Genomic DNA, 27,037 nt, shown 5'->3' with positions numbered 1-27,037 from the left:
CATTGCCATTAAGCATTACTGAAGTCTTACCACTCCATATAGTGGTCAACTCTCCAGGAAAAAAAACTTGAAAGTCTGCATATCTATAACAGTTAGAGGTTACTATCAACGATTATGTTCAACAGGAATGAAAGGAAATGGACAGTTTAGCTATAGGAAATGAAATCCATTGAGAGTGTTTCCTTTTCTTCTTGCATATAACTCTAGCTCGGCCAGCTGGCATATTAATGAGAGGTTCTGGGACTTGATACTGTGATGTTATTTTAAGATTCTTTAGCACAGCCAGGAAACCTCACCAGACAATCCAAAAGTTAATTTGAAATACTCTAGTGCAATTCAATACAATTTATGTATACGATAGCCTTTATAATTTGGCAATAATATTCTGTGGTATTTGTGCTGCAAGTATATTTACTTCAAATGATTTTTTTTTTTAATTCCTAGTGTAAAACAACCCCCCCAAACTTTAATAATTAAGTGTCAACACCACAGTACAAATGAAGAATGAAACTTTTACGGTAGGCGGATGAATAAACCAAGTTAAACCACGTGCAAAACTTGTACGCTGACGGAGAACTGGAGCTACTGTCTGTCTAATGAGAAATCCTGAACAGCAGCATCAATAAATCCAATAGCAGGAAAACAATCTGTCCTCCTCACACAATGTCACAAAATCCTTGTACTAGTGCTGTACCACTCAGCCAAAGACATAAAGTAGAATTAGCCCTTGAACAGACAAATTGATATTTACAATATCTCTGTATAAAGCAAAGTCTCCTATTCTGCAACACTGAAGAAGTGCCACAAATCTATTGGCAGTGGTGCCAGACATCAGCCTTTAACACGTGCAATAATCAACCGAGATTAAGTAGCCTGAAAGATGAAAAGAACTGAAATTAAGTAAATACAATTGCTTGTTCCTTAGTAACTGACTATACCACACACTTAAATTTATTTGTCATACAAACCTAGAAGGGCAGGGATCCATGTTGCATTCTTTTAGCTTGGGCTTTGGTTTCTTATTTTCTGGATAGTAATGACAATAGTGGTCAGGAACAACACGCTTCAGACGAATATCCACACATTCAGCTGAATTAAGCTGATAACCTAATGCAGAAGCAAAGTTAAATTTTGGTAATGGAGATAAGTTAAAGCATTCTTATCCCCCCCCCCCCCCGATAATGCACTGCCCATTGAATGAATTTCCTGTGTTACTCTTTGGTTTGCTTTTAAACAAGGAAACACTGCACAGGAACATGCAGGACCACATCTTCATTTCAGGCAATTCAACATAACAATTATGTTAACCTATCTTAACACTAGATGAGACTCTGGCACATTATTCTAGTAATATTCTAAGTATAAGAGTAAAAGCGTACATATTTTTATGTGATGCAGGAATACAAGTACTGGAGCAGCTCACCTGTCACAGAGGCAACTCCACAAAGTCATATGGTTCTACTACATGTTCCACAATTTATAACTGCCTTCCCCCAAGGAAGAGTTACCATCTATGTTAGAGAGGTATATTACACAGTCATGCATGCTAAAACAATAAATACTTAGAACAGAAAGCCAGAGGAATTGAAGATGAGATCCAAAAACATTGGTAAGTTAAACTGTAGAAAACCAAGAAACAGTTTCAAGAACATTCCTAGTTGAAGAGCCAACAAAAGAAAACTTGAAGTAACTACCTGGTGAAAAAAAAAAAAATTCTGTGTGGAGACTGGTTACAATAAGGGATTTGAGTTTTATAAACCACTAGGTTGCTTTTTTGGCTAAGAAAAAAAAAGACTCATTCAAAAGAGCTGACTTGGACTTAAACTGAGGAGAGGAGGAGGATGTTCTGGTATGTGCAAAGAAAAAAGTTTGAAACCACAAGAATTAAAATCCAAACAGAGTCAATAAACTAACAGCACAAGTCTCAGTGTCTACTGAAAATGTTAAGTATCATATATCAGTGGCCTCACTTGTGTGTCTCTTGGCTGATTCAAAGTGTCATCATGCATGAGAGTGATAACCATAAAGAAGAAATAAGCAGCTACAGTGCTCTAAGCATGTATGCTCCAGGTCTTGTAAGTACTGAAAGGACCCAGGAGATAGGCCACTTGTAAGCAAGATAAACATAATTTTTAAACATTCTTGCTCATTCAAGCTTGACTGTGCTTTCTGAGATGCCCGTCACACTCCCACTTCCCACACATGGAGATTACAGAATTAAATGTAGAAGCATCCAATTGAGGAATGGTGGTGCACTGATTCCAAGTCTCTGTTGTGAGGAACTTTTTCTTTTACTGCCAGTAAAAGATGCCAAACAGACAATCTGGATACTAAATCCACTTTAAGATAGCAGGTTAAAGCCAGGCAGCTGCATGCCTCAGTAACATGCCATTCTTAATGCTACTACTTTCATGGGTAAGCAAGTAGCTTAGTTCCTGTGCTTCTTCAGTTACTGGCCTCTCTCAGGACTGCCATCAAGAGTGTCAAGCCCTGTTGATAAAGGTACCAGTTTCATATTACAGACATGCAGCTACAAAGTAGGGCATTGAAAACCCTGGATAATTTCAAAGAGATTGACATGTAGCCATAATTTTCAAACCCTAACACCAGCCTGAATAAGGCTGGATTTGAGCCAACAACTTTGAAGGTAAATATGTCCCTTGAGTTACCCAGTGTTTACATGTAGACCTCAAAAATAACTGTGATGCTTTACACTTCTTCCCTTGTTGGATAGGTTAAGGAAAAATTCATAAACACAGTGTGATGGAATCATAAGAGGATATGTATTGCCACTCACAGTTCCAGCAAGAATCACACTTCATGAGGCCAAGTATCTTATAAGATACAGTAGTTTCCTGTGGGACTACATATTGCACACGTATATTGTCTGCATTTCAGATTAAAGTGAGGTGCAAGTGCCAAAATGGATGGTCCATCAAAAGATCCCTAGACTCTGCTTGTGCTTTAAACATCTTTCACTCTTTTTATTCATGTCCCAAGTAACTATTTAAACCATATTTATACTCTCCAAGAAAATCACTACACCAGTATCGCTAGTATCCCAGTCTGTTTTTCAGGTGACCTGGGTAATGCTAGCTGAACTGAAATAGCTATCTACAATGTTGAACACTCCTCCTGCCATGAGGTCATGCTTTTTGCACAACCAGACATGACAAGCAGCGGGCTGGGTTGGATGAGCAGTAGCAGAGCTGAGCTGCACTTCGTCTAACCATTGTATAAGCTGTAGTGTTTAAACCAGGAATAGACACTACAGCACACTGCCTGCTGCTCTAACTACCATCAGGACTAAGTGTCTAAGATCAGACAGCCAAAGGTATTGATAGTAGCTGTTCTTTAAATTCCATTTACTTATTCTGCTTTCTGTGTAACTAATTGCTAAACTAAGTGTTCGAAACCTCTCCCTCATGTCTACTACTGTGGCCAGAAATACCGTCTTCCTTCATCTCTTGATTATCCTTATTTTAAAATCTCATTGTATGTCTTTGCTTACTTTTCCAAAATATCCTTTATAAATTGTCATTTTCCACTTTGAATGTCATATCTTTATTTCTTATTCGAAGTTCTTACTCAAAAAAATCATTCCTTATGGAAGAACAGGACTTCCAGTAATATAAGGTATTAAAAAAAAAAAAACAAAACTATGCTCATACTACCTTAATCAACCAAATTACCTGCTATTCTGTCATTTATTCTTCTGAAGACCCACCAGTGTGCAAAGAAACACAAACACTTAATCAATAAAAATGCAGAACGAAGGTTGTAAATCAGCCACTCTTAATCTTCAGCTGTAAAGACTCCTGAAGAATTGCCATTACTTACCTCCTCCACACGTCACTGTGCAGGGGAAGAACTCTGTTTGTCTCCACTGATGACTGATGGGTTGATAGAAAAAGAACTGAACCACGCTCTCTTTTGATCCAGAGTACCTGGTCTGAAGAAATTTCCATTACAACACATGTGTATACTGTACTCCACTGTTCATGTCATTTCAAAACATAATTCATATGTAATAGCAGTGCAGAGAGTAATATGATAACAGGCATAAAACCTCTAGAAAGTCTAGAGTAACAATTAAATTTAAAGTTTCCAATAGTCAAACACTTGTATGTTGCTTTGTTTTTCAAATTATTCAAGGTACGAATGTGACTATTTGATTATCTATCCTTAATTGGCAAAGTTTCTAACTGTGTTCTTCTGTCTTATCTCTTTGTTAGCAAAATTTTTAAAATTTGCTGGAGAGGGAAGTCCAGAACTGATCTAAGCACACTGGTTCATATTCAGGCAAGTCTAACTGCACATGTGATATCGGAGATGCAAAATAAACACTACTGAAAGTCTGTTTCTACGACTTGACAGATAAAGCCAAGTGGTGTGACAGTACTGAAACACCTGTCATTTCCGATGGAAAACTGTATTATTATCTTCCTTTGGCAGTCAAATATTGATATGTTTCTACATATACATATCTGTATGTATGATGCAAGCCATCGGTATGTGGTCTGGGTAGAAGAGAAATTTAAAACGATTAGAAATGGTCAGCAGCTGGATTAGCAGTGTCTAAGGGAGATTCTAGGGTGCTGCTGGAAGCAATGCTCAGATTCAGTAGGTGGCAGTCTTCAGTTGGATTAACACCAATCCACGGCACAAGATCACGCTGTTATTCTTTCAGTAACATTTAAAGCAAAAGTTCTAGCCATTTTTACTATTAAAGATCCTGTGGTACTTTCCACTACAGCAAAGAGATTAACCTTGTAACATTTTAATTCGTTTGGATATACTTAGTATCAATTATCTCTGGAATGTAATTAGGATTCCTTATTTGCTAGCTAAAAGGTTTTGTTGTATTGCTACAACCTGATGGACAGCGACCTACTCTGTTGCACATACTTGCAATATCTTTGAAGATTTGCACATACACATATCCCACCTTGATAATGAAATCTGCTCCAAGAGGTCCCTGGATCTTTATGATTTCCCTGTCTGTACTCTTCTGAAATTCAACAGTTGTATTTTCTATGACAAATGTTCCAGGAGCATTGAAACTGTGCTCTCCCTTGTCTCCTTGTAGTGTCTTTGACTCTATAACTAAAGAAACATGCAATTAGTAAACTTAAACAGGATATGTTTTATTTTGAAGGAAGTCAGAAAGTAACGTTTATAACTTTGCCTTGCAAGTAACAGCCGTATATGTGCATTAAAAAACCACACAGAATAGCTGTGAGACTATTAGCTGCTTCAGATTATAGGCTGATATATAATTGCATGACATGTCAGCACAGGAATATCTGCTTGAACACACTATTCTTTCATACCAGAAGCACTTCTGAGACAGTTTTTCCTACACCAAGTGCTCTATGTAGTTATAGAGCAATAGATTCAGCGGGACAAGCTGAAAGAAACTCAAAACAGAGAGAATCAATACACAGAAAAATAACTCGTACTTCCATGCAACTCAAAAGCCTAGAAATTTCAGCAATCAGTCTCCAGAGAAGCCTGAACAGTGTCAAACTCACCAAACACTCACCTCAATACCTGTATCACTCTACCCATTCCGGAGGTCATTAACTCAACTTTGAATATTTCCCATATGAGCAAAAAGCAGGGCCAGGAGGTGGGTAGCTGCAGCACTGCCGGAGGGATGTCCCTTTCCCAGAACAGGTGGTGATGAAAACCCTTTTTGAGCTGTTCTGCATTCCTTGGAAACAGATTAAACTAACAGCCCACAACCTCCAGAAGACAGATGAAGCATTTTAGGATTGAGTCACTTCCAGCAAACTGACTGAACTATAAAACTATAAGTGGACAAAGCTAAAGGAAGATATTAACGATGAAGGTAGAATTTTGGGCTCTGCATAATACAGCGTATAGGCACAGCGAGATGCATGACGTGAAATACACTGGTCTGGTTACAATCTATCAGAGCACTGCATGAAAAAGGCATGAATCTCAGACAAGCTCAAGGCTAGCTAAAAAGAACCTTTTGATGAGCTATAAATACCCTCTTTCTTCAACTACCTTGCCTTTTTTTTGTACTTTAAAGAGAGTTACCTAATTCATGCTAGATAATTTAGGTTAACAGCATCTGTTTTTACCTGCACTGAAAACATACTCTGAATGCTGCAGCCCATCATTACCGTTTTCTTCCTTAAGATCTTGTAAAATGCAAATGCACTTGGGAGCATCCCCAACGAAGAGAGTGAAGAAATTCTAGAAGAAATTAACTTCCTTGAGAAGGTACCAACGTTATCCCAAGTTTCTAAGCATTAGGTTCCACTATGCTCATAGGTATAACAAAGATCACATACATGGCTGGAAGGAAGTTTAAGGACAGATATGGTTCTAGGAAATGACTTTAAGTTGATCATAGGGTAGGAATCTAGTTGTGAATCAAATGTACTTTGTCAAAGAGAAAAAAATAAATCTCTGGGAATCCACGTGCCCCATTGTCCAACGTGTTTCCATTAGGAACAAATAGATATAAACAAACCACAGAAAAAGCAACAAGTATTTAGACAATTACTACATATTTTTGTTTGTTACTTTCATGGAAGTTTTCTTTCCTGATTACATTACAAAATAACCTTTTAAATGTCCAGCACTCGGCATTCTTGGATTAATCTTCTGCAAGCCTTGACCCCAAACTTACACTGCTTAATGGTAAATATTAATGCATGGTGCCTGTTATTCTGTTATTTTGTTGAATAGAAGTCAAATCAGCAAATCATAAGTACTTCCAACTCCACATAGTCAGTAGGAACCTCAGGAGTACAGGACCCCTTTGAAACTAGCGTTTAAGATTGCAAAGCAAGACATCTGGCTGTGGCAAAAAGATGTTAAAGTTGTTAATTCGGTGACCTGAGCTGCATTACCTTACAGTCTTTATGCTAATTTTCTTAATAAAAAAATATTTTTTATGTTTTTCTAAGCACAAACCAAGGATATTGTTCAGCAACCAACATGATAACTCATTGAGAGCCGACACACATTTATGTTAGAGCTACACTAGATTTGAATGCAAAGCATGTGTTTATTTGCAAGGTTCAGCTATAGAGTGATGGCCTGTATCCCTGGAGGTCATGTCAGTGAAGCTTAGAACAGCTGCTCAGATTTTCCAAGAATTGTGTCACACAGGTAGATGAAAAGCTATTCCACAGCACAATGGATAACCTCTGATGCAATGTATTCCTGCTCAGTAGCATCTAGTGCTTGTCATCACAAGCTTTTAAAACAGAGTGGAACCAAGCATCTAGTGTATGTAACACATACGTAACATAATACTTCTTATTAGGGAGCAGTTCCCCCAAAAAAGACCTACTTTATTGATTTCAGAGCAGTAACTGGGAACAAAGGTTTCACAAACTGGCTTATAGGCAAGGTTTACAAAAGAATTCACCGAACATTTATTTGTTCTGCAGGGTCCTGTAATCCTGGAGAGGCGGGAAGTTTGACTTCAGGAGCAAGCTTCCCCATCCTAAGTTAGGGAAACATTTCCTTGAGGGGTCTTTAGGACTCCAGATGTGCAGAGTCATAAGGACAGGGAATCCTCTCGAGTGCTTTCCTGTTTCTGTGCCTAACAAGATAATCACCAGTGCCAAAGACCTATAACTGTCTGTCTTTGTGTTACTTCCCTTACCTTGATAAAAAGAACGTTTTCCCCATGGAAATGCCTTGCCCAGCTGTGGATGGAAGACCCACCGCAAAAGCCTCCCATACTCTTAGTGGCAGGCAGGAGTAGGGCAGCGTGGCAGGGGGAACCCACTGCAGGTACCTCACTGTGTAGAGAGATGCATGGAAGAATTCCCAGGGAAATAGCTTCTGCTCCCACTGCAAGAAGCAGCAAATGATGTTGCTACCCGAAAGCTCTTCCTTTTCCACGCGATTCATTTGTAGATAGCACAATACAGGGGCCCAAAATAAAACATGCGTTCTTTTCAAAATGCAAGCAACATTGTCTTCCTCTGAGCATCTGTCAGAAGACAAAGCAGCGCATAGATGCACAGCTATCCGCTGTCAAGGACTGCAAATCACCGCAAGCGGAGAAGAAATTGACAAAAAGGGAAAAAAGAGTTTCAGTTCCTTTTAGTGAAGTTTAACCTCCCTAGGCTCCTGAACTCAGTTATCTCGCATTAGCCACTTGTGAAAATATTAGCTTCCGGTTTTCCTGTTTCTTCTGCTGGAGGATTAATTTCAGGGAACTTTCAGTCTTTCTTTTGATTCTAATGCTCTTAAAACAACTGCGAGAAAAGCCATAATATAGTCCAAATCAAAAACAAAACGAATACAATGAAACATTTTATTCATAACCATTTTTGTACTAATTATTTGGTTATTTTCCACCAAATCATTCACAAAAAACAAGCAGACAGAAATACAAGAGGGACCTATATGTAAAAATCCCTAAGTAACACCTTTGCTCTCTGATGAATCTGTTGCCTGTCTTAAAGTGTCCATACACACAAACAAAATACTTATTCTTACCAGCTACAAAGAAATGTAGTCTTTCCTAAAGCACTAAGCTGCTGACTGTAAAACAATGTTCAGAGCATTTATTTGTTTCAAATCTGTTATGTGCTACATCTCCAACCACATTTCCATTTTTGATTAATCCAGCAGCTGTGTTTCCCTGGAACAAGAGCAGCTCATAAAGCCCAGGATGAAGCACAAAAGAACACAAGATAAAGGGAAAAGTGCCAAACACTCCATAGTGCTCTTCAAGCATTCGCTAATGCTCCTGACTTTACTCGAAGAGCAAATATATACTGGGAACAGGAGGCAGTATAAAATTCTACAATCAGTAGTCCCTGCTCCACCTGTTAAATTCAACTCCCTACCAGCCAGGAAGAACGTCTCTGACAAATGGAGCCTGTAATTATAGGTAACTATTTTTTAAATTCTGCCTTTAATTATACTAGCACACCCACACAGAAGTTAATGAAGTTGCAGACTAAAGATCACTTGATATTTTCTGTTAAGTGACAAACACCCAAAAACATACATACATACAGTCAGAAAGGTGGACAAGCAAATTGTCCCAAAGCACATCCCCTAGAACATCAGTTCTTGAAGATCTGGCTATGAAGCCAGAAGCAATTTCCATCTCCCTCCCCACAACAGCTCTCACTTGTTTTTCACCTCTGTCATTTTCATTTCAACAAATTTCTAAATCTTCACAGATTTGCAAGCAGATGTGCTGGGGGAAGTGGATAAAGGAACATTTCATCATTCTCGCCCAGCTAGAGAACTAGCTAACAAAGGTAATGCCAAGCCACAGCTTCTTTACAGAACCACCCTGGGTAGGAAACCAGGAGCACTCTGTACTTAGTTACTGAGCTGCTGCTGCATTCCTCAGGCGCTTTCCAGAAATCCCCCAGGAGCCACTGAATCTGGTACTTTTTCCTCATACGAAGCTGAAACAACAACTTCCTTCTGCAGAACTACTTAAGAAAGACCAAAAGTCCTGACCTGAACTGGTCAGGATCACTCCTTCATACATCCCTTGCTACAGTTTTACATGAATATTATTTATTTCAAGATCAGTTCAGGTTTGTACGTTGTTGATATCAGTGTTATATCTAGAAGCTATTGTTGCTCTGGAGCTGTTCTAAAGTGGAAGTCGTATTCAATTTTTTCTTTGAAAGAAAATGACAATATATTCCTCAAAGCAAACAAAGAGATGAGCAATTTTCAAATAAAATGCATTTCTATCTTCTGTTTACATAGAGCAGAAATCCTTTTTATTTCTATGATTCAGATTGTCTTCCACTTTTACTAATAAAAAAATTGCTCAAAATGTTAAATGAATGGTTTATTTCATTGCTTGGTATGGCAGTCCCACTCATCATTGAAACAATTAGTTCTTTATGTAAAGTAGGCCTATGGGTAAAGAAATTACCATCGATACTACCATCAGCCTTATAGGAAACAAAGGTCTAACAGAATAGCAACCTGTTTCTCATAGATGGTATGTAATGACCAAAATTATTACAAGGAAAGAGGACTTCTGTAGTTTATTTTATGTATTTTATTTACCTTACCTCATTTTTACCTAGATTACTTTTCCTTGAACACTGCTCACTGATCAAGTGCGACTTCAACTGGATTATTTACACTATCTCAGACTCTTCAACAGGAATCTGGTGGTGGGTTATAGGAGTGCTGTCAATCTCACACATAACCCTTCGAAAGCAATTTTGACGTAATTGTTTGCATGTAGTTTAAGAGTGTACCGCATTTTAGACAGCTTATATAAGAATTACTTGGCTGACATAAATTTAGAAACCACCAGTATGTATACGGTTTCTTTTTACTAAGCCAACTTCCAGTGTTCTCTAGGGCTATCTCCAGGCTGGATATTAAAGATGGGAAGAGGAATCAAGATCATGATCTTACCCACATTCCCAAAGCTTGGATAAGTTCAGATACAAGGTTCTGTTTTTATCTTCTGCCTATGAATAAATACATAAAATAGCTCAGTCATACCAAGGTGTGCTGGTCCTTTTAGGGTAATTCTCACACTGCGACTCCCATGTGGTACAGCAATCACGGTTTCTTCCCCTAGGAAAATTAAAGAGCTATTTTAGAAGTTATCTTGCATGAGGGAATTTGCACATCACATAACTAGACTGAAAACTGTCAAATGTGTCTAAGAAAATATGTAACAGGTTTCACAATTTTTCTATTAAAAACAATCATATGTTATTTTATTAAGTACAGTATATTGAGTCTGTTTGCCATGCTATGCAACTATTAAGACCTATGAATGGACTTGTAAATCTTTCTTGCTATTGGAAAATTATTTGCTATTAACAAAACCAACTGAAATGTCAGTAGTGTATTAGGAACATATTTACACTCTGTTGTCCTAGTTTTATTTCCTAATCACTGAATTGACATAAGGAATCTGCTAAGCAGTACTTCCCCCCTTACAAATATCTGCAGCTGTTCAGTCTCATTTTGCCCACACCTCATTTCCTGCTGCAGGTCACAACTTTAATAAGTGGCAGGAGTTACAGGAAATAAATCATCTACTTAACACTAACCCTTAACCAATTACAGACCAGTTAAGAGCAAATATATATTAGATATAATGTATATGTTATAACGGAGTGTCTGCATCTACCTTACCATATAAGATCATTCCTTCCAGTAAGAGCCTCAATTTAAAATTAACTATAAACCAAACCAGCCCTGAATAGGACACGTCAATACAAAACAGCTTTTGGCTGCCTGAATGTCCTCTTCATATATAAATGTACAACACACTTACTTCAGTGCATTTTACAAAGGCAGAAAGTTATTACTTTCCATTTCAACTGTAGGAAATCTGTGATTTGCCCAAGCAAACTGAGTTAACAGTCAAATCAACAGACGAGAGTCTTTCATGCCAACAAGAGCAGTGCTCTCAGAAAAGGGTACGCACAGTGCATAACAGGGATGTCCACAAAAGGATGAGAAGTGCCCAAGCAACAAAGTACCAACCTGCAACCCGTTTCCATCATGGCCCAACTGCAAATCTTTGAGGCAGCACCTGCAAACACGGGCCCTTTGCAGGTACGCCCCGCAGAGGGTGCTCTGTTCAGTGATGGCATTAACATGTATCTAGGGGCTGGTGTAGAGGAAGCTCATTTTCACAGACTCAAAAAGTAATGTGAGTTGAAGGTCAGTGATACATTGGCTCCAGAATTACTCATACAATATTTAGAGGAAGAATAGTTCAGTTTTAACTAAAGAACAGTTGAAGAATCTTTCTTTCCACTTTAAACCGGACCATTTTATAGTAGATGCTAAATTATCAGCTTCTGGTTTACATCTCCTTAACATAAATATGAAATCCTGCCAAATGTTCAGGATACTTCAAGCAAATACTGCAATTATTTTTTCTGAAATAAACACCTTCTTATGTTACAGTTTTTATACCATGAATTTCTAGGAAGGTCATTTAAATATAACAATTTATTTTGGATGTAATAAAATATGATCTTTATTAATTTCATACTTGGGTATTCCACCAGAGTGCAAAATACTACAGTAAGAACAATAATACAGTTAAGGAGCCCTGGAAAAAACATTAACTACTGAATCACTTAATATCTTTTTGCATCTTGGTTTTTCATCAGGAGAATTGCTAAAGATAGCCAGAAGGTAGTGGATGTGTATATCTTTAAAGTAAGGAAATAACTACTGAATTCATATGTGCTCTACAGTATTTGAGAGAAAGCAGGTTTGAGGGGCCCATCTGTCCCTACTTGGTCAGGAATCGTATCCTGTCTTGACAACCAACCAGCATTTACAGCATAAAACCCCAAATAAAAGTCTGATTATGACCAGTTCTGAACACACGCAACTGCTGTTTTGAAGTGGAACCAAGGGCACTCCGCGCTGAACGGACGAGGCCCAGATTTGCAGATGTGCAGAGATGTGTAGGACTGCTCCTCTTGAGAACAACCAGGGTCTTTCTGCTGGGCTTCCTCCGCCTCCTTACAGCAAGCTCCGCTCGCCTCAGCAGGCCTTGTTGATCCCTTTTCAGGATGCTTCACATTCCTTCAGCAGTACTACAGACATTCCACCCTCACCGAAGCACTCTCTGATAGGGTCCAAAAGTCTCATGGGGGTGCTAAATTTGGTGTTTCTCTGCGGCGGAGACAATATTACCAGAAGGTATTTTATTTGCATTAGAGGAGATGACTAAGTTCACCACCACAGCAATGTTCATCCTCTGCAGCCCCACAGACCTGTCAAGAAGTCTGGCAGCAGGAGATTCTTGTAACCTGACTGAGATAATTATGACCTAGGGCAGTCTTTCCATGAGATGAAGTAAATTATAGGAAAAAATAAAAGCGAGATTTTTTGAATTCTCAACTGAGATGGGGAATTGCAAGAAAATGGGACAGAGTTGACCTAAGGGACTCCACCTTCTCCTGAGGACAGCTTTAACTTCCTACAAAACAGTAGTTATGGTTGTCCAGGTCTGGCTCCAAAACTATATATTCCAAAGGTCTTCAGTTCTCAGTTGAAGCATATAATTCATATTCTTAAAGGAACACAAGCCCCTGTAAACTCATTTAAAAATGGTTATGCTGTACATTTCCCATTAAATCGGTAGGATCCACACTGTTAAAAGCAGTGAACTCTTATGAAAACATAAGGGGAAATTGCAACCCTGAAATCTATACCTAGAATTTCCAATTATATTTCTTCCCCGCCCCCCCCCCCCCATTTATGTCTCTTTGACAGTCAATTGCTGACCTTTGTCTAAAGCTGAAAACAAGTAAGCCCCAAATCGTCTGGAACATGCAGAAACACCAGACTGTAAAATCTGATTTTAGAGTCACAAAGCTCACCTTAAAAACTGAGAAACAGATTAGATACTGTCTCTTTATTCTAACACTGCTTCCACTGTAGGGATGCCTGAGGGCATGTGGGTCATCCTTCTCCAGCACCTGCTTGAAATGGGCTTTCTGCTCTTACCCGGGGACTCTCTGAGGAAATGGATGTGCACACACTACACACGGCACTTGCTGATTAAGCTCCCAGATTGCTTTTACTTTAGATAGCAAGGTTTGATCCTGTTTCTATGGTGTTAATGTGGATTTAGATTTTGGATTTCAATGAGAGCAAGATCAGACTCCCTGCTATGGTAAGACTGGGAGCTAATCCCCAGGATCAAAATAAAGGAGCTACATTCCTGAGCTCAATCCAATTCAGCAGGTTTTATTTATTTTTCCATGTGGGCCATGGTGGACCCATTTACTGTTTCACATATGGGCCAGTTGGGATTTTTCCCTCTCTCCTCTTACAGCAGGGCAGAGGGTTTATTTCAGGCCTATAAAAACTGTTTCTTTCCATGTATTTGCTCAGCACTTATCTGCTGGTTCTCCAGTTCTGATTGAAGGCCTATGTGCTCTCAAAATACAAAGAACAATAGTCCAGGAACAACTACCAGCACAAGGGAACTAAAAAGCTCAAGATGTTTGGAGTCTTATTGCAGTAGCTTCCCTCGTTGAAACATTAGGCATCATTTCAGAAGACGTTGGTGCTGGGGTATGTGCTGACCTGCCTAATGACAAGAATCTGTGCAAAACCAAACAGATACTCTTTAAGAAATACCTGAACTAGATAAGTATGTGCTACTGAAAGCAGTGGTTATATATCTGCGCCCTAAAAGTCACATTGCAAAATCTGTATGGGGACATCCTTTCTGTCTTTGAGTCCTGCCTTCTCCAGTCTCACACTCTCCCACTCCTCTGTACCTCCATCCTTCTGTCCACTGGTCTTATGACTCAAGGCTGCCCCTTCATCTGAGAGCACCACTTCTTTGCATTGTTGAGTAAGTATTTCTAAGGTGTGGTAACCTGCTTTTGAGACAAACAGTGTGGCCTCAACTCATTTTAGTTACATACTTACTTCTTTCTACTTCTGGACACCTCTTCTAAAATTTGTATGCACTGGAGAAAATGTACAAAGACACACAGTAAGCAGCCCATCAAGAAAATGATCTCAAGGAAGTGTGGTGTGAAATAAATAATGAAATAGCCAATGTGCTTACACAGGAATTTCCCCAAGTACGACAAGAGAAATCAGGAGAGTAAAGAAGGAGGCTTCATACTACCTATAACAGCCCCAAGTAAACCAATCAAACTAAATGGATCTGTAGACTGAAATAGTTGGTGCTGAAGACCCAGCATCTACACTATACACATTGCAGGTGCTTCACTTTGGACTAACTCTAGTCTGATCCCATGGACTGCATATTCAGTAGGTGCTGGAGAACATTAGGTGCTTTTCTGGGGCACATCTTCCAGTTTAGCTTCATCCAAAAAAATCCAGTTTATGCCTTCCAAGACCACTCCATGATGTGAACTGATGAGCAGTATGTTAAGACCATGATGAAATTTGCTTCAAAAACCATACTCCTTATCCAAACCGGAATGCTAATGTATTGGCATTCTATCCCTACACACACACAATTTTCCTGCCAAACGAGTCCCAATTCCCTCTCCTGGCTCTACATACAGTTGGTTTTTCCCCTTCCTCTCCGAGTGTTTCTGACTCCATCTCCCACCCCAGATTCCTTATCTAATCTCAGTCTTCCACTCTTCCTTTTTTTCCTTGACCCAATGTATCTGTACAGCCAGTCCTAGGTCCTCCTCCCACCTTCTCACATCTGTGTTTCCTTCACTGTATGAACTAATGTCAATTTTTTCTGTTCAGCTAGTCTTGTCTTGTCTTTCCCTTTCCTCATATAATCTCATCACCGCAGTCGTAAGTCTGAAGCTCGGGAGATTCAGAAGCTCTCCACAAAATCTCTTCTGTAATGACTGAATGTGAGGCAGGAGGTATCATAGAGGTCATCCCACCGTACCCATTCTACACTGCAGCAAAGTAGAAAACAACAGCAACTTCAAAGACCCTTTTTAATAGCTTAGCTCTGGAAGAGCAACATGTTCATTTATTCTCAGGAGATTGCACACATATGATCTGTTTGCAGCTAGGACATGTAATAAGCTAGAGCACACTTAAAAGGACAGGTTTTCAGAAATGTCAGCTGTTAACATCCGAGAAGCCTTTACAGAGCCTGAAGGGTTTTGGGTTTTTTTTTTTTTGAAGGGTTGTAGTAAAATATGTGTTGATGTTCACAGATATTGCAAAAGACTTGTCCATGACCAGAAGACCATGGCCTGCCAAATTTCAAATCCCTGATCCGTGGTCAAGTCCAACAATGGGGGATGTTAAGATATATTAAAGAAAAGGTTTCAGGAATGTTTTGACAGTGGGAAACAACATGTTTTTCTCTGCTGTGTCCTTGGAATATCCTGAGTTGTTTTGGCTGTATTTTCTCCAAAACATTGAGCACCTGGCATGGGAAGTTTCTGACCCAGCTGTTGAATTTTGGCAAAAAAATCATTCATACAAAGTGAAGTATCAGGCAACCTTGACAATGGGGGCTACTAGCTCCGTGTATATTGATTTCAAAGAGGGAAAAAGACACAGGGTAGCAAGGTGTTACAAAACCGAGCCAGCTGATGATACTGAACAGGGAGTCTTGCAGAAGGCCTCTGCTTAGATAAATGACCAAAGTGAAATAAGGTTTTTGGATAAGTGTGCTTGGGGATGATGACATACAGACATGTGACAATAAGTGACCGATGGTAAATTACACAAGTGCCATAAGAAAAAATGCACGGCAGGAAGAAATTCAGTTACAAAGCTATTGACACTGAAACCTTTCAGCAAAAATTTAAGAAAGGTAAAACTTGCAAGTATCAACCAGTTTGAGAATCAAAGACAACCAGGTTAGGACAAGTCTGTGCCTTCAACTTCACTCCCTGTTAATTTCAGAACCAGCATCTTTTTTTCCTTGGTATCAGAACCAGAACACTTTCCTACCATTTCTTGCCAGTAATGGTGCAGAAAGCAGACATCAGGGCCCAATCCTACAATTTTTCCATGTGCACAAAGTGCAGTGCAGTTAATGGGAGTTCCATGCATATAGTACTAGAAACATCAGGCCCATGATATCTCATTTCCCAATGGGACGGTACATTTTACAACCTATTACACTTTTTGTTTGAATATCATTAGTCAAACCTTTAATCATTTTACCAGAACGTAAAATCTGGCTTGCTGGCAGAAGTCTAACTTACTTTGTCTTTCAAAGGCAATTAAGTGTTAGTGGAAAAAATAAAGACCGTTTGAAATGACAGTTCGTTTCATATTTGCAAAACAGTAAGCTTTCTTTCAGTGCTGTTTAGCTTTCCGATCAAAGGCATTCATTTTATGTAAAAACATATAAAAAGATAATAAAACAAAGTGAGTCCTTTATGAGAAATCATTTGCTATCAATGCCTAAATTTCTTTTTTTAAAACAAGGACCAAGATAACTAGGCACTTTTATTTTCCCTTATGTCTCCTTTTTTTTTTTTTTTCATAATAAAATCTTTGGCTCTTGCTTTCCTTCCAATTCTTTAATTTGCCTCATTGCACAATAAAATTTACATCCTGCTCACAACCTTACAAGCTCCCTCTTAAATACATGTCTGTCATGTGTCGATATTTTACTTCTCAACACTAGTTCTGAAAGCTTCCAAATGACTATTTGGAAGATCTTGTGTCTCCCTTCACTCACACATTAGCACAAAGAAAGCATGGCTTTATTTCCACATTTCATTCACACAGAGGTTGATTATATGGAACTGCTTTCACAGTGTTGGACAACTTGACCCAAAAAAGATTTTGGCACTATCACAATACCAAGAAAACCACCAAAAGTTCTGATTCTAGTAGCATGTGTACTGCTTTGTGAATGGCAATTCATTCATATAATCTAGCCTACTGCGGTGCAAGATAAAACCAAAACTTGACATAATTGACATGTTTCCCCAGAACAGTCTTTCTTCATCTTGAAAGAACTCCTCAAGAGCCACTGAATTATGACAGAGAAAACAGCGAACAATGGGTATTCTTCATAGCATGGTCAAGGCAATGGGAGACCTGCTACCAAGTGATGTCAACTGTAGCCAGCTCTTACCTGTGCCAGAATACCACAAGAGAAATTAATATTTTCTGTTGCAAAATGACAGTTTCGAGACCAGATCCCTTTTACCAATTTGTCCTTACCGTACTTACATACTAAGCAGCAACTAAATGCGAATCTTTTTATTTCACTTGTCATGAACTATCTAACCATATTTGCCAATCCAAAACGTTGGGTTTGGGTTGCCTTAGAACTAGCTAGGAATTGTCCTTCTCCAGGAGAATCTCTGTTACTGCAAAACTGGAACAGACAATGCAATTCTTTTCTGTTCCAGCTGACCTCCACATCAGAAAGGGGAAGAGATATTTTGTGTATATATATCCCTATATATCTATATCTACCTACATACAGACACACAAAACAAATACAACTTGGTAATACTACAAAAACATTATCCAGTCTTTACTGCTTCACAAGTGCTTGCTCTGTGCTGACCAGAAGCTCTGAGTATTTGATATGACAAAGTGAATAAAAAGTGGCCCTCCATGAAAACTCTTGTCCAGCTCATTGTAAACATTCAAGATATTTGCTCAGTGCTTCAGGGTGTAAAACTATATAACTACTGAGCTACATTCTCCCTTCCATGAAAAAGGTTTCTAGTAAAGGCAAGGCTAAGGCTGACACTGACAGCCCATCCAGCACGTAAAAAAAAGATCCTTGAATTGTGCAAAATTATTCTGTGACTTTAAAAGATGCTGCCACAAAAATATTCACTTTTTAATTTAGATGACCTTTGTTATACATATGTGTTGAATTACAGAAATTATGCACCTGCACAGTGGAAGATAACCTAACATGAAACCTTGTAAATCAATACAAGTAATCACACAGGAAGGTAACAAGCATTAAGATAACATACGTTGCACTTCAGGTTGCATCCACATTGAATCATACTGCAAGCAGTAGCATTAAAAAAAACCATGGAAATATTTGTGTGTACTGCAATAAGAATTAAGCATGATTCAATATACAACAGCTCTTTCAAAATCAGGGCACAAGTGAAATCTTTGCAGGCTGAACTACAACAGTACTAAAATATATGCAGCTGTCAAAGGCAGGTGCTTCATCCATTAAAAAAAAAAATACCCGCTTTCATTTGACCTTTGAGTACTGACTTTGCTCTAAGAGTACCAGATCATCACCCCTGCATCTTGTGGCTCTGCAGGAAGGTAATGAACTCTAAAGGCTCCATCTCCATGTGACAAATGCACATTGTGAGTTCAGAAACAGAAAAAATAGATGTGAGGCAACTATCTCACATGATAAACACATGGGACATACGGTATGAGGTTACAGGGAGCATCATCTGTGAGGGCGGAAAGCACAAGTGTCAGAGGTGAGCTTCTATGTGACAAACCTTGCCTGGATATCAAAATAGCCAGACTCTTAAGACTCCAGTAAAAAGTCTAATTCTGATACCCCTCCTCTCTTATATTTTCAATACTACTGAGATCTACAGAGTTACTTACAGTAAGATGCCAATTATTTTGAGAAAGAATGGTAAAATTTGATCCAAATACACACAAAAAGAACATATTATCCCCTTTCACCTTGTGCTTTTTGTACCATACAAGCAGTTAACTAGCCTCTGAAGTTCAACTGTCTTTAGACACTTTCAAAAAAAAAAAAAAAAAAAAAAAAAAGCAAAGTTAAGTTGAAAACCAGGCACTTTCAACCACGGGCCACAATTTCCATAAAACCATCTATAAGATGTTTCCATGATTTAAAAACATTGCTGCAGCATCACATATATTGCAACATGAGGATACCCTCTAAAATAAGATGTGCATCTTGATGGTTATTCCTGATAGAATGAATTGAGTAGCTCTATAAAAAAATGCATATCTCAAATTCTTTCCTAGCTATACCCTAATGTGTGGTATCCCTCGTGGAATTTCAATAGACTAATCTAGCACAGACTTTAGAATAAGTAGCTTTGGAAAACTGCAAACAAGTATATAGTTAAAAGGTCAACACTCTGCAATATGTATGTTAATATACAAGCAGAAAACATAGTCAAGGATAAATTATCATAGGATCAATTTGCAACCTACTTTTTTCTGGTGAGACATGTGTCTTAGCTTGTCCCCTCACAAGCCTGCATGTTGAACCATCTCCTGCACAGATTCCACAGTTGTCTTCCTTGGCATTGCTCCCAAGTTGTCGATCACAGCCTACTGCCTGCCAACATCAACACCACAGTCAGAAGGAGGGCAAAGCTGTAGTAGACATGCTCAGGTTTCTGGAATTTTATTTATTATGTTATCCTTTTGATTTTATGAGCTGGCCTCATTCTATCAAAGCATATCTTGCTATTTAGGGTTTTAAAAGCACACTGTCATTTCCATGATTTTAATGATGAACCACAACAACTGATATATTAAGCTATTCAAGCATAGGAAATACATGAATCAGTTTCCCACTGCTTATGTGAATGAATACCATTGAGTGTTATTCTTTCCAACACAAGGAACAACTATGTTATTTAGAATTGTTTTTCATCACCTGTTTAATTATGTCTGAGAAAGGATTAATGCAATGAAATAATCCAAGTTAAATATTTAAAGGGCACTCAGGCTTCAGCTTCACAGGCAAGCAGCTGTGGGCAGTGCTCATAATCTAGTGTCTTGGCCATTCAAAATTTAATTTTGGCATTCGTGTAGATCTCCTATTTGCCATCTATATCAACGTCAAGCACATCTACATTTGCTGACCAGGTTTTAAAAAACTTGGATGATTCAGTTCTCACCTTTTGAATTTTTTTGTTTCTGAATATGAGACCCGATCTATAAAACTTGCCAATGATTATTATAAAAACACCCAAACTTAAACACTGCCAAAAATTCCAAAAGCAAAGTTTTTGAAAAACTGTCAACTGAAAACTCTCCAAACTATAATGAAAACATTTTTCCAGGTTTTCCTTTTCTTCATATCAGTCACCCTACAAGAAGCACGGGAGTGAGAATGGGAAGACGAAGAAGAATAGACAACATTGACTAAAAGCACCTTCCTGCTGAAAGGGAGATAAATATTTGGTCTCACCTATCTTACCCTTCACCATGTCAAAGAGGAAATTTGCAGGGAGTACCAAATGCTGAGCAATGTGGTAAAAAAGCTAATCTGCAGCTTCAAGTTTTCTCAAGTCAGCCTATACGCCTCTTATATCCACACATCCCTGAGAAGGGCAGCTAATCCATCATGGACATATATCTATATAACCAAACTCTAAACTGACAAATGGATAGAAAGCACTCTGGAAATTCACAGTTAAAAGCAGTGCTAGAATTCTGAAATTGGCCAGCACACTCCTCTTCCTATATAAAAATGCTTTGGAAGGGGCAGGCTTAGCTGCCAAGATCCACTGCATCTGTGCTATGCCAAAACTGACACACAATCCCCTTGGAGAGGTGAGGATCGAGTCGACACATAAGAGGCAGGGTTGGGTCTTCCAGTCTCTGAGTTAACACACACACACGGGGGGACACACACCACACAAATCATCCGCGTCCGCTGCCAAACATGCAGAAATGTAATCTCGAAGTTTCATGTGGCTATAGAAAAGACAGCAAAGCAGCCCCACCTCCCACCTCCCACTCCTGCCCCTTTCCCTTATTTTCCCAATTCCCTACATCCTGCATTCTCTTAAGAGGAGGGCATTATGGAGGACAGTTTATGACACTTCAGTTGACAGACGTGCTGCACTGAGTGGCATCTCCTTACTAAAGGGTTCAGATTTGCCACAGAATTCTACATTAGCAGCAGGAAATCATTTTATTCCTGCAGCTGAAGGAGATCTTCATCTTATGTAGCCCAGCAAAGAATTCATTTTAAAAAGAAATAAGCAGCTTAACTAAAATGATTTAATGTTAGTGTTAAGTCTTAACAAAAACTTAGTTGTAAAAATGAAACAAATTAACACACGTGTGTGAAATCAAACCGTCTCAGAACGGATGCTTATTTACAACATAGAAGCTATGTGGGAACACTATAATATAATTTAGGATTGGACTAAAGTGTTTTCACTTGAAGATGTTTTTTGATGTTAGCTCTGGGTTCATCACTGACATCCAGAAAATAACAAAGATTGTAAACAAACTACTCTAAACAAGCTTATCTTCCCTTTTTATCACCAATTATCATTAAGAAATGCATGAAACCAACACCGTTTCAGAAACAGAAACTGACTGGGCCACTGGGTGAACCAGAAAGCAGACAAAATTTCAAGGGATATAATAGAGTGCTCAACACATTGGCCTTAGACTTGACAACTCTCTTTCAATTCTCAGCTCCACAACAGACTTTCTTTTTTGACCTTTGAAAACTTCCTGGGCTTTTCGATTCCAATCTGTGAAAGGGGTACAACTGCAATGCCCCTCGCCACAGGGCTGCTGCAAGAATAAATCTCCTAAAGATTCTGAAACGTTCAGATGGTGCAATGACGGGGACCATACCAGTAGTTGAGAGAGTCTATATTTCTCTCAGGTAGACTTTTAAAGTATTTATTGCTCTCCACTGCTTCTCTCATTCACATAAAGATACTACTAGCACATGGATGTAACTTGTCAGAACTACTGCAAGTGCAATCTCTCCCCAGATCTCACACATTTCCATTTCACAGTGTAATCTCATTTTCTAAATATTAAGAATCTGTTTATTCACTCATCAATTAATTCTCAAAGGAAAAGGTAAGCTGCACATTGTGATACTCTGCCTGAGAAATTGCTATTTTTATTAGTTTAAGCTGTTGTATATTTGTAGGCTACAGATCCTGCAAGCCTTTGGCGAGAGGAGGGTATTGAGCAAGCAGAGTACTTGCAATTCCAGCCCATTAAAGCCCAACATGATAACAATAAACATGCATACTGAGCTATTACACACAGTCACTATGAAAACAAACTCTCATTGCACATAACAAAAGTTATACAACTGTGCAAACACAAGGCACTATTGTGTCCAACATGGAATGTAAGAAAAAAGATAACCAGCACAGCAGCATACTTTAGAGGACTGTTTCATATAGTATTATTGCTTATTTTTTAATAATACACAAATGCCACAGAAATAAAACAGGAGTGCTAGCTGCAAGGGACTTGGATGTGGGAAAAGCTTTACAGGTCTCCTGCCAGCAAAGGTGGTATGTTCAGCTACATTCACCCTCTGTGGACTTCCTTCGAGATTATGTTTATATCAACTGTTATGAATATGAGTATCAAGCAATGATATCCTGGAACACAATTCAGAAAATAACTCAAATTAGTATTACAATTTAGGCCTGAAACGAGCACAGAATTTCAGATTTTTTTTAACATGAAGCACCCAAAAATTCTGCAGATTTTATTGTGACAAGCATCAAATTTAGAGCTAATTCAGCAAGTGTTGCTTCCCTGGCATCTTAATGAGTGAACACCAGGGTGGGGGGATCAACACCAGGGTGGGGTGTATTTCAAACTTGAGTGTCTAGAGTTAGCCTTTTTTATCTGTTTGTAAAACCTTGATAGGAAGCAGTATTTCTTAGACAAGCTGGACAGCCACGAATCTCACCAAAATAATAGGAAGCTGCAAGGTATAGCTTTGGAAATCAGGCCTTGAACACATATGGTATTTTGGCACCAAACATTATGAATTTAAGGTCTTCATAATTTAGCCAATAACTATTAGAAAAGCACGGTGTTTGATGAAACATTTTGAAGAGAGTACATGTGTATTTGCAAGCAAAGCTGCAACAAGGACAAGAAAATGATATATGGCAACAGCCTTCCTCAGCTCACACACCACCTCAGCAAGCCAAAGAGGTCTGATGATTTTCACAATTAAGGCGTTTGTTAGGGTTCATTTACCCCACATTGCTCGCTGTTTACAGAGCAAAGGGATCAGCTATAAATATTACAGGCAGATTGGGAAAACATCTGCAGGCTTTTAGGGCATAGTCAGAAATAATTATATTAGGTGATTTTAACATAGGCTGCATAAATGAAACAAGTGATAACACAAACTGTGTAATGGAAGGATTGGGACCATGTCAATCTAAGAAATCTGCAATCATAAATACCACCATTCAAAAAAATTATACAAGTACTGTAATGACTAGGTTGTAAGTGAGCAGGGAGAATATTGACCAATATATAACAAAATGAACAATAAGCAGAAATTTAATAAAAAATGGTATTGAGGAAATGGGTACTTTATGCATTTAACAAATTGTCCATGATGGGGTATCTATGAATTTGGATATGATGGGATTATTTTCAGAAACAGTTGTCTGATCCATTACTATTTTCGGACAGAACCTGAATATGTTATTTGTCTGTGTTCTTCCAAAGAAAAAAATAGAAATATTAAAAAAAAAAAAAATACTGTTTTGTCACAAGCGGCTAGGATAGAAAGCATCTGATTAAGCAGTGAACCGAAATGCTCATCTGCTTCAACAAACTTCTAAACTAAATGTTAGTATGCCAGTGCTATTGTGAAAGACAATACTGAAGGGTGTTAAATATTTTGTAGCATGCTTAGAATAGTTCATGTAGGTTCAGAAAGGCAAAGGAAGAGCAAAAGGTCAGGGTATAAAATATAGTAATACAGATGTAAGAGAAAAATGAAATTGCTGCTGATAGGTTAGAGGTGACTATAGAACATTACAAATATTTTTGCAAATATGAATCCAAAAATCACTCAGAAGCTCCCACAGCTGTTTCTTTAGCTCTTATTCACTTAGTAGAGTTTCAGCTGAGGAATTAGACTTAAACGAAGAAATTAATACAGAATGTTAATTTCAATTTGTGAAAGTCAAGTATAATCTGTTAAATTCAAGGATCTTCCTTTCTTAAGGAGATGTTTATAATTAGCTATGGTGAGAAAATAGACAGGACTGCAAGGTGACAGATTTTTAACTAAGATTCCAATATGGCAAAAAAGCACTGTAGTGAAAAACCTGGCAAATCCCAAACCCCCTTCAGAGTCTTCTCTTAATAAACATAAATGCAAACATGGACTAGAATTGCCAATGCAGAGCCTAATGCAGGATCAGGTTTTGAAATTTCAACTTTTGCTTGTTAGACCATTGCTTTAGACCTCTTTAACTGTGTTGTTCCCTCAGCTGACAACTCACCTCCAGCTGCAGTCACTCTTTTTCAAAATAGGCACAACACCATTTTTTGTAGAACACATTCCACAGAGGTTAGTTGTTGATTATAAAAATGTTATGTGTCAATTATAAAAAAATGTTTCTGGGATGCTAATGGCTCAAGATGATATACTTGAAATCATAGAAGCATAGAATGGTTTAGCTTGGAAAAGACCTTTAAGATCATCAGGTCCAACCGTTAACCTAGCACTGCCAAGTCCACCACTAAACCATGTCCCTAAGCACCACATCTACACGTCTTTTAAATACCTCCAAGGGATGGGGACTCAACCACTTCCCTGGGCAGCCTCTTCCAGTCCCTGACTACCCTTTCAGTGAAGAAGTTTTTCCTAATATCCAACCGAAACTTCCCCTGGCACAGCTTGAGGCCGTTTCCTCTTGATGGGCACTTGTTGCTTGGGAGAAGAGACTGACCCCCACCTGGCTACAACCTCCTTTCAGGTAGTTGTAGAGAGCAATAAGGTGTCCCCTGAGCCTCCTCCTCTCCAGGCTAAACAATCCCTTGTGCTCTAGACCCTTCACCAGCTTCATTGCCCTTCTCTGGACACGCTCCAGCACCTCGACATCCTTCTTGTAGTGAGGGGCCCAAAACTGAACACAGTACTCGAGGTGCGGCCTCACCAGTGCCGAGTACAGGGGCACTATCACCTCCCTGGTCCTGGTGGCCACACTATTCCTGATACAAGCCAGGATGCCATTGGCCTTCTTGGCCACCTGGGCACACTGCTGGCTCATATTCAGCTGTCTGTCAATCAACACCCCCAGGGCCTTTTCTGCTGGGCAGCTCTCCAGCCACTCCTCCCCAAGCCTGTGGCGTTGCATGGGGTTGTTGTGACCCAAGTGCAGGACCCGACACTGAGCCTTGTTGAACCTCATACAGTTGGCCTCGGCCCATCAATCCATCCTGTCCAGATCACTCCGTAGAGCAATAAAGAACCTGAAGATATACCTATGCTCTACAAAAGAATACTTATCTGAAACATGAGTAAAACCAGAGATCTGTGCATAACAAGCACCATCTAAGTGTTAAGTGTCATTATTACTATCAAAAGCATGAAATTATATACAGCAATATGTATAATTATATACAATATTTCTCCTTAGAAAGGGGCTCCCCCCTTTCTATGGTCCTCTGGAGCCAGAGATCCAGGTACAGCCAGAAAAAACAAACATACTGAGTTCTCCTAATAGAAGTGGCCACAAAAGAATAAATCACTGCTGTTTTTATTTGTGACAGATACATAAATTCTATGAAACATTAAGACTGAAGTTGCACTAGTACCATTCTTTCTCTACCTACCGTGTCTTAGACTAAGCTCTTTAGCAGACAGACCATTTAAATATTCAGCAATGTATATGTTAAATACTATATCATTTTCTACTTTGACTAACAAATTTTTGACTGGTATAGACTCTCATTTATCAGCGATTCCATTAAAATGATTAGTTAAGTTATGTTTTTCAGTGTTCTATATTCACTCAAGGGACTGGCAGCTCAGTGTCAGGGAGTGATGCCCTTTATTAATGTGATTTGGTTTAACAAAATAAAAATAGAAAATCAATTCAACAACATCTCTATGACATAATCACCATCCTTCTAGAGTTGCTGGGCAAACCCCACAATGCTTGGGGAAATCCAGATGAAAGCTATGCTGAGTACATTCGCCTTTGTGTGCTTTCATTGGCCTGGCTATTTCAAAGGATGCACAACCATGTGTACTCAGGAAATAGATTGCTAGTGGGATTTTAACACAGACATACAGATGGCAATTAGTGAAATTCAGCCGAAGCAGAAAACCCAGCAAATAATTTAAGGGGAAGTGCCCAGTGTGCTTAGAATGTAAAAGATATACTACATTTCTGCTGAGCAAGGAACTGCACTGCAGAATGCACAAACGGAGATGATAATTATACTTCTTCACAAGAACGTGATAGAGTTATCATACAGGAGATCCTTTTCCTCAAGGGCTGAACAGTCTGTAATTACCCCAGTACATGTTGCCTGTAGTTTTTGTTTTAAAACTGGCTAGCAATAGATCTGTTATAGCAATATCTCAGTAAGTGAGTCCTGTATTGGTTGGACCACTGATCTACTGAATGGCAGCAAAGACTTTGTGGCCTAGGTGCAATTGGGTTTTCGCTGCCTATGAAATTTTTCAAGATGTAAAAAAAATAGAATGAAAGTAAACTATTACACCAAACAGATCCAATGAAGTGACGTGACTGCCCTGCCACCAGGATTGTAGTACTTAGGTTGTTATAACCAAACTATTTATTTCAGCTTTACAAGAGATCAGAACTAAGATAAAAATGGAACAAAAACATCTACATACTTTTAGAGG

The 27,037-nt window shown here is 38.8% G+C and overlaps 1 protein-coding gene across 9 annotated transcripts in view; it reads right to left on the bottom strand.

The window, feature by feature from the left end:
* Positions 1-27,037, bottom strand: part of ADAMTSL3 (ADAMTS like 3) — a 202,607-nt gene that overhangs the window by 59,612 nt on the left and 115,958 nt on the right. For all 9 annotated transcript variants that reach the window (XR_015701245.1, XM_087743289.1, XM_087743293.1 and 6 more), the window contains 5 exons: positions 19,609-19,735; positions 10,501-10,575; positions 4,949-5,106; positions 3,841-3,952; positions 969-1,107 (listed from right to left, as the gene is read on the bottom strand). Coding sequence is in view for 8 of the 9 variants with exons in the window: in XM_087743289.1 (XP_087599415.1) it covers positions 969-1,107; positions 3,841-3,952; positions 4,949-5,106; positions 10,501-10,575; positions 19,609-19,735 (611 nt within the window). In the remaining variant the exon portion in view is untranslated. The remainder of the gene's footprint in view (positions 1-968; positions 1,108-3,840; positions 3,953-4,948; positions 5,107-10,500; positions 10,576-19,608; positions 19,736-27,037) is intronic.

Source organism: Nipponia nippon, unplaced genomic scaffold (assembly GCF_047370975.1).
Source record: "Nipponia nippon isolate SJK-2023a ecotype South Korea unplaced genomic scaffold, ASM4737097v1 scaffold_9, whole genome shotgun sequence".
Taxonomy (NCBI): Eukaryota; Metazoa; Chordata; class Aves; order Pelecaniformes; family Threskiornithidae; genus Nipponia; species Nipponia nippon.
The sequence above is the reverse complement of the archived record's forward strand: the minus strand, read 5'-3'. Positions and strand labels throughout refer to the sequence as shown.